The sequence below is a fragment of the Protopterus annectens genome, chromosome 8.part0, assembly GCF_019279795.1.
Source record: "Protopterus annectens isolate FY-2018-M chromosome 8.part0, PAN1.0, whole genome shotgun sequence".
NCBI lineage: Eukaryota > Metazoa > Chordata > Ceratodontiformes > Protopteridae > Protopterus > Protopterus annectens.
Window position 1 is genome coordinate 1832023812 of NC_056741.1, and position 12953 is coordinate 1832036764.

Below are 12953 nucleotides of genomic sequence, written 5' to 3' on the forward strand. Positions count from 1 at the left end.
TGTGAACTGGCTATGTTCCGGTGGAATGGAGGACAGCAACAGTAATCCCTGTGCACAAAGGGGAACTGTCAGCCAATCCTGGGAATTATAGGCCCATAAACTTGACTAGCCTCATTTGCAAGGCCATGAAGACAATCATTACAGACCTTATTAACAAGGATATAGTTGATCTCCAAACTCTAGATCCAACCCAGTTTGGATTCATTAAAGGTAGATCATCCCTCTTAAAACTAGTTGACTTCTTTGAGAAAGTCACCGAGGTTCTGGATGAGGGAAAGACTGGTACATACCACCTCTCTTGACCTAGCCAAGGCATTTAACACAATCCCTCACTCTGGTATTATAGAGGAACTCTCCAAATTGGAAATTAACCCCTACATTACTAGATGGATAGCCAGGTGGCTCACTGACAGGACACAAACCTTTAGCAAAAGACCAGTCACCAGTGGCGTACCACAAGATTCTGTGTTGGGCCCCTTACTGTTCATAATTTATTTCTCAGAAGTCCAGGCAAATTTGGACAGCCTGTGGCTGACCAAGTTCACTGACAACTGCAAATTGGGAGCAATCACAAAGTCCTCCAATGATCTTAATTTACTGCAGACAGGGTTAATGTAGACAAATGATTGGTGCAAAGCCACTGATTAAAGCTAAATGTAAAAAAATGCATTATTATTCCTTTTGGGAAAGCCGACATCCCTGTTTAATTACATTATAGACAGCACCACCCCTAAGTGTAGATCCGGTGGTATGTCATCTAGGTACTCCAGTTGATAGCAATCTCAACTTTGACCACCATGTATCCACAGTAGTAAGGAAATCCTGTGTGGTGCATCTTATAAGTAAAGGCATTGCATCTAGATCTAAGGATGTTATAATTCTGTTATACTTGCCCTCATCAGACCAGTAATTGAGTATAATGCTCCCTTTTGCATGTACCTCACCAGACACCTGCAACAACTGGAGAGACCACAGAGGTTTCTCACCAGGAAATTACAGGGTACACAAAACAAGTCTTATGTGGAAAGACTAAAAGTCCTGTCACTGTATTCTTTCACCTACAGGTTGCTAAGGTAGTGGCATGTGCCAGGCTTAAAGGGCAGTCTCTGACCTGGCCCTGCGGGAGATACTACACATTCGTAAATCAAACTGCAGGAAGTTCAGTCGCTCCAGGGATCTTAACCTAGCCTCGGACATGAACAGGTTATGCAGGAGAGATGTACATCTCCCAGAGACTGCCACTTCTTTGGAATAAGCTTCCAATTCACATGAAACAGAGCCATTCCCTGACTCTCTTCAAACGCAGCCTAGATCAGTGGATGGGTGGCCACATATTCACTTCTGAAGGTGGTTCCCATGTCCTTCCTGGACAGAGGAAGTCTGTGAACTTCACTCACCCAACCACCGACAATTGGGGTAACTAGATAAATATGGCTAGGCTTGTAAGGACTCTAGAACCATTAGCTTGGTAACCTCCTATGAACCTGTAACCTCTAGGAGACTGAGTATAGAAGTTTAAGATGAATTCATCAGCCAGCAGATTTGCTACATCACTTTGCTTGGTGAAGGTGGCACCATTTATCACCAGTTCGTCACACTGCTGTCTGCTGCTGTTGAGGTTACAGACATAGCGGTAGAAGGCCTTATTGGACTGACTTGACCTTGTAATTGGCTTTGTTCAACTTGGTCCTCTTTGTTTCCTGTTTAGTTTAGTTTAGTTAGGTAGCTCTTAATCATTGTGAGAGTTGCTCTTCCTCATTTTAAACATTACTTTTTCCTTTTGTCATATACCTATTAAGGTTAGGATTCCAGCAGTGTTTGTTTTTAGCTTGTTTTGAGATTACTTCTAGTAGGTACAGCAGCCTGTAAACAGACACATGTACAGGGTGTCTGTGAACAATGCTGCATAGGTTGTTGTGAATTCGAGGTTAGGAGGGCATTGAATTTTAAATGTTACAGGATTTGCAAGAGTTAAAGTTGATTTTTATTTCGAAGTAAGCAGCTTTGTGATCTGACCTCACCCGTGAGGATGTGACACTGGGGGTACGCAGCTCTGTTCCATATCGATGAGTACCAGGTCCATTGTGTTTGAACTTCTGAGGGGTGGTGCACTGTCTGGTCAAGGGTGTTTGTGTTAGTAAAGTCCAGGAATTGTGCCTGCAAGCTTGGAGCAGTGCATGTTTCCCAGTCTACCGAGGTGTAATTAGTATCTCATGAGTAGGGTATTTGGTTTAATGGTGAGTGTCTCTAGTAGGTATCTAGGTACGAGTTATAGGATTCTTGAGACATAATGGGTAACCTATAGCTTGCTAGGATTGAAGTTCAGCATATTTTGTTCATACTGAGGCATCATTCTTTGTGAAGGTTAAACGCTGCTAAATGGAAGGCAGATACCTGCCTGAGACACATATTCAGATAGCTCAATAATATCTCTCTTCATATAATCCAGGGAGATGCGTCTCAGGTCATTAATCCTCTCATGGACTGTGATAGATTCATACTGGTACCTGTGGTGTAGTGACTTGAGTCAGTGTGTGTCTTGGCAGATCCTGGTTCCAGATAAGCAACTACAGTTGTCTTCTCTTTGCTCAGTCTTGAGAGTGGGGCGTCTGTGTGTCATAAGTCGGACTATGTATGGTGAATGTAATATCAGTGTTCTTGACGACCTTGTTTGTATGCAAGATTTTTTCCTGTAGTGAAATTGTGTACGCGCATCTCTTGCATAACTGTGTTTGTGTCTTAAAGGATTAAATGGTTGTCTGTGAACATGAGACAATTGCTACATTGTCTCAGGATGCTCATATCTACCAAGCTGGCTATGCAGTCATTTGGAAATCGTATATCTGTGTTGTCTGGATCTGTATTTGGGTGAGCTAGTGTAGGTTTTGTACTGTGTTATACAGAGGTCTCCTTGGGTAGTCTCTGGGGTTTGGTACTAGACAAGGTTAGATTGTGCTAAGACTCTGTAGTTGTGCTATTCAGTTTGCAAACTGGGTACTCTAAACTTGTCTTCACATAATGGCTTTGTTTTAGCTGCTCTAAGTTACTGGTTCCAGTTCTGAGGGTAGTTTTAGAGATAAAATTTACTGAAGAGAAATACTGGTTTGATGGTTGAGCACCTAGTGTTATGGATATATGGAAAACATTGGGTGGGATAGATACTTAAGTAGCTTATGCAACAGACCGTAGCAGTGAAATAGTGGAGGAAGGGACTTTGGAGGGCAAATTGTCATAAGCGCTGGAAGCCAGAGAATACAGCTTTTTAAAACCACAGCAGGAAGAGGATGGGAGGGTTGAGGAAAAAATTCAAGCTGCAAGAAGCTGACTTTTTTAGAGAGGGATCCAGTCATATAAAGCCAGTACTGGAGTTCTAGTTCTATGGTTAGTATTTTAGAAACTTTAGCTTAATGTCTCAGTGGGGTTGGGGCAGACGCAATGAACTGGGGGTAAAACAGTAGCAGATTAAACAGAAAGGCACTGGAATTCAACCTTAAGCAGGTAAATGTGCATAATATAAGACTATAGCAGCAAAACTGGAATATAAGCAGCTGTAAAAGTACTGAAGCACAAATCCTGGAGCAAAATTCACAGTACTGCCACTGCTGCAATCCCACCACAGATGAAGGCACCAGACTAAGCAGAAATTTACCAGTAATGCTGTTATGGAAAAATACTGTAGTAGATAACTAAATGAGGCTCAACTCTGGCAGTAGTTCACAGCAATTTTTTTTTAGCAAAATACAAGCAACTGGTGGCAGCAGTGAATGAAACTGCAAGATTAAGGCTACAGATAAATAAAAATACAGCTAGCTTTTACAGGTAATTTTAGTTGTTGAGATAGAAGTGCAGTATAACGTATAAATGATGCTAAAATCTTGCAATATAATACATAGTTTTCCCAAAACTGCAAAGGAAGCTACAGAACTAAGGTCCCAGAACAAATTAAAACAATGTAAACAAATAACTTTTTTGGCTGAAACATGGAAAACAGCAGAAAATTACAAAAAGCATCACCACACAGTTCATTACAAGTACAACTTAAAATATTTAAGCAGAATTTAAATAAAGGCTTTTTACTTCCCCTTTGATGGAAAGGTAGTTTCTCACACTTTGGGCCTTCCACCTCTAAGAGTTTTGAATAAAAGACCAAAGAATGACAGCAGGTTCATAGTTACTCGGCATGCAGTCATGGAAACCATTAAGGAGTCTAGCCCAACTAGAGGGTTCATATCTGTTCTTACTCTGGATATAAATGGACTCGCAAAGATTCTTATAGCATTTTGGAACAGACTTGGCTAGTTTTGCCTATGCTACAGCAGCTGTTTGGGGTGACTCCTTTGCCATTTCCAATTCTTAGGAAACTTTTGACAGAAAAAGCACAGTTTACTCTTTCTAAGGTGCCCAGGGTCACATGCCTGGCTTCATAATCAGTAGTTTCTGCAACCTTTTTCACATTGTCTCATGTCCCAGTTTTTGCTTTTAGCAAGGAAACCTGTTACCAGTTACCTATATTTTGCTATAAAAAAAATGTTGCTGTCTTGGTACCTATGGAATGTTGGATCCTGTCATTTGTAACACTGAAGTTGAAGATTGCTTAATTTTGTCAAGAGACGGATTCTGCATGATTGAGGCATCTATCTGCCAGTTTGGCTTTTTATTGCTGTAGTTGTAGGAAACATTTGGAACAACTGAATGTAGTTTCTTTCATAGGGGTTCTTCCACTTGAATATTTTTCTTCAGCAGCTGTGTAGACCCTGGCCTTTTCTCCCCTCTGAGCTGGCAAGATCTTCAAGGCAGTCTCAGCCTGCATATTCTTCATAATAGTAAAAGTCCAGCAGATGGTTGTTTCCCAGCCAAAGTTCACAAGCACTGTAGGATGGGTAACCTTAGCAGACAGCCTTGCCCAGTTTTCCTCTATCTCTTAGTGTCTGTTACAGCATTTTTTTATGAATAGTCAATCACAGTTTGTTTCTTGTTTTCTTTTCAGGAGAGTTTTTCTGACATCTGTTCATAGATTAACTTCAGTTGCAATGCATTCAGTACCCTGTCAGGTGTTGGACTAGTGTTATCAATGAGCCCTTCATTGCTGGAGACTGTTTTCTGTCTTGAGTAAAGGTTCCTTCCACCCCCTCACCTTTTTATGCAAGTAGGAGGAGATCTAGCAAGACCACCTAGCTTTCCCCTTCTGGTGCTTTAATGGGTCAGAGGGGTCTGTTTCTTGATCCACTGCTGAACTGGTCATCATCTATTGGTTGTCATGAACTGTCATTGGTGCATTGCTTGTCTGCTTACTCTAATTTCATGTAGTTTTTATTAATTTATATATTTTTTATTTTTATTTTACAATTTGGTAACAGTGTAAGTAGACTGTTCTACTAATCCTTTTCAGCCATGACCCAGGTAAACAATGTACAGTAGTAGATGGAAAAGAAGGTTTGGAAAGTGCATCAAGTACAGTCAGATATTGTGAATATAAACCGGAAAATATTCCAAGTAGAAAATCAAAAACATTAGGGGATATTATTACAAAGAAAGCTATTTACACATATTGGTATTTGTTATAAAATTTACAGTATGTACATATAGGTGGAAAGTTCTTTTCAGTAAGTTTGTATGGAGTCTGACTTGGTCGTTAACTAGTAAGCATGTGCATTTCGATTTGTTCTCTGCATGTTGTTTGATGCCTTTTGAATGTTTCCAAAGTTTCACAGGTTATTTCATTGGGTAATTCATTCCATGTGGCAGATCCTATTTTAAAGGAGACTTTCTGTCCAAAGTTAAGCTGAAACCTTTATTGTACAAATTGTACAAATATGAGTGTCTTTTCTTGGCTGCTTCTAATAGTGTAGCTTTGTTCACCTATTTGAAGAGCCATTTTAAGGGTATGAACAGTAGCCATGTGAAAGAATTTTATATAAAACTGCATTTATAAGAAAATAGAGGTATTGAATGAATATTTTTTGTTTAAAAAAACAAATACCAAAATAGACACACTTGTTCATTTATTAATGCAGGTACATGCAAAGCTTTGGGTTTCTAAACTTCTTCAGTGCTAACAATCATCTCAATTACAATTTAATTTATAATAAAATCAAATAAGACATGACACAGCCATCCAGTTATAAAATTTTGTTAATAATAAGTTAGCAAACATTTAACAAAAAATTATAACTTTTAAAAATATATGCACACTTATTAGTGGTACTGCATTTGCTTCCTAACTAGTACAGGTTTAATACTAACAGCACTAGTTAGTCCAGGAAACACATCTGCTTTTAGTCTAACAGTCCACTATATTCATTTATTTGTAAGGTATTATTAACTTCACCTTCTCTAACATTCTTATACTACACTAATATATGTAAATGTAAACTCATGAGTTGGATCCATATCTAAAACATGTTTAACCAAGGCATTTGTCTTTATACCCTTACGTATGTGAGGTGATGTTAATAATACCTTACAAATAAGTGAATATAAGTGGATTGTTAGACTAAAAGCAGATGTGTTTCCTGGTCTAAATAGTGCTGTTGGTATTAAACCTGTACTAGCTAGGAAGCAAATGCAATAACATTAATAAGTTTGTATATATTTTTAAAAGTTATAATTTTTCTTAAATGCTTGTCAAGTAGTTATTAACAAAGTTTTATAACTGGATGGCTGAGTCACGTGTCTTCGATTTTATTACAAATTAAATTATAATTAAGATGATTGTTAGCACTGAAGAAGGGTAGAACCCGAAAGCTTTGCATGTATCTGCATTAATAAATAAACGAGCGTGTCTATTTTGGTACTTATTTTTTTATGTAATACGTTAGTCCCATTCCGAACTAGTTAACTGCAGTGTTTCTCTTGTTTGGTATTTGTTTTTATTGTTTAACAAGGCAGATTTCTAGCTTAATAATCAGAAAGTAGTCTGTGGTTGTATTAATATGCTTATGGTGCTTATGGTGTCCTCTGTTAGGTATTGGCAGTTGCAATCGTACCTCAGTGGAAGAAAGATGAGATGCGTGAATCTTTGAAAGCTCTGAAAAAAACGATGGATGACCTGGATAGAGCAAGCAAGGCTGATGTGCAGAAAAGAGTGAGTCACACAAATTGAAACACAGTTGTATTTAGACTTTTGCACACCTTTGCAATTCAGTTTAGAAACTGTCACTGGTATGTTGATCACCGACTTGCAGCAGCCATAAGTTTCATATTTGAATGCTCATAGGTCAGGCATTTGCAGTTTTGTTGACCCAATTTTTTAGTCACAGTGCTCAGTGTATACGTAAATATTATGTTGGTATTCTCTTTTTTTAAATCAGTGTTTTTTTGTTTTGTTTTGTTTTTAAAGACGGCAACCTTTAAATAGAAACAGTTGTGAGGAAGAAGCAGATGCCAGCAGGTTTGCTGGAGGATTGGCAGATGATTGTTGCAGGATTGTTGACAAATGGAATACATCTTGCCCACCCAGAATATCATACGTCCAGCCAGTTTACAAAGGCTTACACACCTTCCGCTTGCTCAGTATGCCAGACCAACAACCTATGTACAGGACTTTGTGCTGGTACATAAAGAATGTATAGGCCAAAATATATTCTTTTGTGTAAAGAACATTTTTTGGCAGTTTCATAAAGACCGTGACTTTACTGACTAATCCCACCTTTATGTAAAGGGTAGTGGCCAAGGTTTGTTTGAATTGGGCTGTTTTATTCTCTTTCCACATCCTCAAAACAGAAAAGAAAGACTGTATCCCCCATGGATGTGAGCACGCAGTTGAGACTTTACTTGGATAGAACCAAGAAGGTTAGAAAAAAATGACCAGCTGTTCCTCTCCTTTTGTGCAAGTCGGGGAAGGGTTTACAAGTCACTAAAACTGTATCCCAATGGCTTGCTGATCTACTTTGCTTTCTGCTGCAAGCACCATGACAAGGTTCTGCCTAGCCTGATTAGAGTACATTTTACCAGCATCTGTGGCTCTTAAGTTTTTATCTTGAAAACACCCTTTTCTTGGAGGCCATTATCTCTGCTAAGCTAGTCTCTTTGCTATAGATCTTAATGTGCAAAGAACCATACAGAAAATTTCCATAGGGACAGGTTAATTCTCAGAGCTAACCATTCATGTTGAAAAGTGTTTTTGGAACTAACGTTACTAAACTAATAATGTTTATTCCAGGACACAAAAAAATGGGAAAAAAGTATTACAGTTAATGAATGGACACAAGCAGTTGAGGTACTACATACAAACGTTTAGGCATATTGGTCAGCTATTTGTCTCCTTAATAGCAGCTAAACTAGATAATCCTGGATCAAAGCAGTCTCAAAATGTTTGGCTGACTGCAATGTCTTTTGTTAACAAGCATCATGGAGAAACATTGGAAGGCCAAATAGTGGTGCAAGCCACCAGGGCAGCAGCCAGTACAGCAGGTTTCTTTGAAAATGTCTCATTCTTGAGTATTTGTGAAATAGCTAGCTGGACAACTATCCATCCTTCTTTGAGCCCTATAGATTTTGCATAAAGTGCAGAAGACTTTGTTTTACTTTTGCTGTCCTGCAGGGCATACTCTGACTCCCTGGGTCTAGGGCCAGGCTGCCACCAAGATAGCTGTGTTGGTAGCCTTCCCATGAATAGGGAATAGCACTAAGTAGGAAGATGTACTGCGACGCCCGTGCCCTGGCCCAGCAATCAAGGAGCCTCAATCCTCACCACTAACACCAGTGAGGGGCGTCTCAGATACAAGGAAAGGATAACAAATACACACATTAAAGTGCAATTTCCCTTAAGAGCACACAGAGATCACAGTCAGTCCGGGGCTGGTCCCTCCCTTGCTCTCCAGGTCCCCAATAAGACTCCCCACTGGCACAGCTGTATGGTCCAGATCTCAGCCTAGTGGGCAAGCTAAAACCCCCAGCACCCTCTCTGTCCAACCAGTGCTTCGTGTCCCTGCCCAAGTAGTTACACACACACACACACACACACACACACACACACACACACACACACACACACACACACACACATATTTTGAGAACAGTTTATACAACCACACAGACACTCCTGGGGAAGGCTGGCATAGGTTCTCCAGCTGTGCCCCTTTTTCCCAGACTATACGGTAGTACCAGCTGCCACCACCCACTAATATTTATCAGCTACTCAAAGGCCCTTAAAAGGGTGTCCAGTTATTACTGTGCAACATTATTATCCAATTGGTAGTATAGCCCAGGGCTAAAGCTATTGGGGTGGCTTTGTACAATTTTAACAAAGGCATGCAAGTACTCTAAAGAGCTTAAATTATCTCTACAAAAACAGCCACAGTTGAAAGGGTTTAAAAATATTTAATAACAAATAGTCAAATCACAAGACAATACTTTTTATTACACAGTGGTAGTCAAGAGTTCAGAGATCACAGAGAAATGCTTAAAATAATTCAGTAGTACAGTTCTAACATCACAGAAAAACACTTAGTCTAATCGTTCTAGTTTCTAGCTATTTCTAAGAAAAAACACAAGTCTAAGATAAACTTACATATAGAGCAAGACAGTGCTGGTGAGTTGGATGGTCAAGACAAAAGTGCTTAATGCTGTCTGATTCTCTCTATTTGTAAAGTCACATTCCTGGTTCACAGTACATCATTCTTCATACTTCCCTGGGTCCCCAGGCTAACAGAAACTACATTTACATTCTTCACCTCTGGGCAGAAACCTGAGCAATAAAGGACATTTATGCATGCAAATTCTGGCCATTAACTCTGGCCTTAAACAATAGGCAGGATGCCTCACTCTAGACTTACTGGCTCCGAGTTTTAACATCAAAGGGTCACAACATGCTTTACTTGGTCAGTAGAGTGCACTGTTACATTTTTCCAGTTCCACATATAACATTATGTTTACCATTTAAGGCAACAAGCCTGTGGTTTACATTAATGTTTACAGATGACAGAATTATCTCCAAAATTCTGTCTGTCTCGGCTGGCAGCCTTCATCTATCTTCACCCAATCTTCACACTTATGATGAACATAGTTGTATGAATCTGCTCATCATCACTACTACAACGTAAGCTTTCTTTAATCTTTCTTTTTACCTCTGCTAGTTTGTAACCATGCAGGAAGAATGAAGGGGGGTATGTAGGGAGGTCTCTCACTGGCTAGAAATGGAAAAATAACACATTTCTCCTGTACTGTTGCGCATGCATATCTCTAAACCATATTGTACTTTAAAGGTACCTGTTGCTAATTTCTATGGATTAAGAATAATGCAGCAGCAAAGATACTAGTATTCGAACATCTGTTAATGGTGTATGTTTTTATACAACTGTACTTTCTAACTTCAAGAACCCTCATTGATTGATCTTGCAGAGGAAGTTGTCCTCTTCACTGGTCCGCGTTCTGTATCTCTTAATGGAAGTCCTCATACTTAAGGACTGATGCACATTGTGATGTCATGTATTATCTACATTAAGTATGCTTCTCCCCTCATCCTATATTATTTCTTTGTGCTACTCAGTCTGGTGAGATCTCCGTCTTTGGCTATCAGCGGTAAAAAGTTTTGCAATTGCTTGACCTTTTGGTTTACCTTTAATATTTCAAAATTCTAGAAGAGTGGTAGAAAGCAACTTTTTTGCAAGACTGGTGGGTGAGGATTTCTTATTACTCTTAGTGAATAGGTTGCAGTTTTGCCCAAGATTCTGCTTGGAGGATTGTGTAGTGTTGTTGCCTTCTAGACACAGGTTCCCAGCTTATTTGATTTCTCAGAGGATGGGATATTCCTTGATTGCAGAGTTTTTTTGTCTGTGGTTCTACAGTTTTTCAGGAGACAAGCCAGTCAGACGCACACCCTGATTTCCACCATGGAGGATCGGTGGTGATTCCCATGGTGTACACACCCCTTTTCATAGCGTGTTCAGCTTTTTTGCTGGGAATGGCCTCCACTTTCACCCTATTGCTGACTGGGGACACTTTGGGCAACTTCTCCCCAGGCCTTCCTGTTCAGCCAGTCTGGACTGGCTGACCTGGGTCAGGGACTCTTTGGTTGCCACTGTTTGTTCTACAGTGGTGGAGGCTGGTCCACTTCTGATAGGAGAGAAGTACTCTTAACCCCCACCATCCCCATTTGACCTGGGACTTCCTTTTCAACTCAGTATGCACTGGGAGGAATCTCACCCCTCCTTCCTTCTCAGGGAAGGGAGTAGCGTCATTTAAAATGTTTCATTGAGGCTCTGTTATAATGGTTTCTCTGTGCATGGCTGTTTTTTAGAGGGATTGGCCTTCATAACTGTCGGCCCCAGAGTAGTTCAATCCCTCACCACTTGGGCAGAATGGAACTCCCCCTGCATCTCCTTCCAGTGGAGGTAGGCTTCAGCTTCCCCAAGTGTGGACTTATGGGCTTTAGTACTTCGTTACTATGGTGTTAATCCTTTATGAAGGCTTCCTCCAGCAATGGCATGACCTTGACCTTTTCATTTTAAGGTACAGTTCTTTCTAAGCAGGTTTTCTTCATCTTTACTTGGGAGAGCTGCCCTTTCTTCATTTTTACTTGGGAGAGCTGCCCCATCCATACCTTTAGAGGAGTTGTCTCTAGGCTCTATGTACTTTTATATCTTGTATGTCAGTTTGGTATTATCTCTGGAACTGCCCCCCCCCCCCCCCTATAGAGGGATAGAACCCTGAATGTGAGCCAAGAGACTGAGGGTTGCTTAGTGTTTACTATTGGAGAAGTCAGTTGGAGTAAAAGAAGAGTGAAGGGGCAAAGCCCCTTGCATCGCAGGAAGGGAAGGGTTGCACAATCCTCTAGGGAGGATCACATTTGCAGACTTTATTTGTCTTATGGCAGAGAACAGAGCTATTTGTTGGGAATGCCCTCAGAAGTGGGGAGGGGGTGCTGCCTGATTCTGTCAGTGCATTGATTGAATAGCCACCTGTAGGTAAGCTTTACCCACCCATGCTCGGGGGAATAGGGCATAAAATAAAGGGTTAAACTAACCTTGATGTCTGCTTGCATGGTGTCCCCTTTTGGATGACCCTCACTCTATTGATGGGGAACAAATGGACCATTTGGCAGAAAGAGAGTGATCAACAGTAGGGTTAAAAATTTCAAAAAGAAGCTTAAGGGTATTATTTGCATGACCTCTCCTTATTTGGACCATTCTGTATTGTTTGTGGTGCTGAAAACTAGGTTCAGTGGAGTTAATCTCATCCTGGAGTGAATCTTCCCCTGGAGGTCCTGATCCCTCCCTCTGGAGTGGTATTTGATGCAGAAGATGTTGCTTGCTTGTGCCAGCCTAATCCTTATCAAGTCTATTAACATCTAAGACTCCACCAACCAACGTGAACCTCAAGAAGGTGGTTTTCTTTATCAGTGGATGGTGGGGTGGGACATTTCTGGGCTTTCCATAACAGGCTCTTTTCCTTTTAGGATCTTGTCCTTCCTGAGAGCTTCTGTCTACCAGCCCCACCTAGGCCCTCCAAATCCCCATCTTTTGAGGATGGTGCAGCCCTGGGGGGTGGGGGGGGGGCAGTCCGAGTTTAAATCCTCAGTCTGTCATTCAGATGGTTAATCCTGTCTCCTTCTGAGCATGACTTTCTTCCTGCTAATCTGGATGGGCTTGGGGGAATGTTCTGCTCTTCCTCTTCCTCAGAAAGTTCCTGCTTCAGGGACAGAAGTGAGGTTGTACTGGCATTGCCATTGGGCTTAGGAACTCCCTTGTGGCCTGAGTACTAGTCTTTTCCTGACTGAGGACTTCACTTTTTTTTTTTTTTTTTTTTTTTTGTCTGCTGAGTAGCCCCTGTTTTTTTTTATTCTGCTGAGTAGCCCCTGGTCTTTCAGATTGTATCATTCTAAGGAAGGGGTCTGACAGAAGGGACTGGGAGCTGCTGGAAAGGTTCCTGTTCAAAAGCAGGATATGTTCAGTGAGACTGAGCAGTACTTAGTACCTGCTGTACTGACTGACTACAGGCTTCTGTAAAGTCTG

The 12953-nt window shown here is 40.7% G+C and overlaps 1 protein-coding gene across 1 annotated transcript in view; it reads left to right on the plus strand.

Moving 5' to 3' along the window:
• LOC122808571 (alanine--tRNA ligase, cytoplasmic-like) overlaps window positions 1-12953 on the plus strand; it is an 859981-nt gene that overhangs the window by 778088 nt on the left and 68940 nt on the right. Inside the window, exon 15 of the mRNA XM_044079527.1 lies at window positions 6965-7084. Within this exon, the coding sequence (XP_043935462.1) occupies window positions 6965-7084 (120 nt within the window). The remainder of the gene's footprint in view (window positions 1-6964; window positions 7085-12953) is intronic.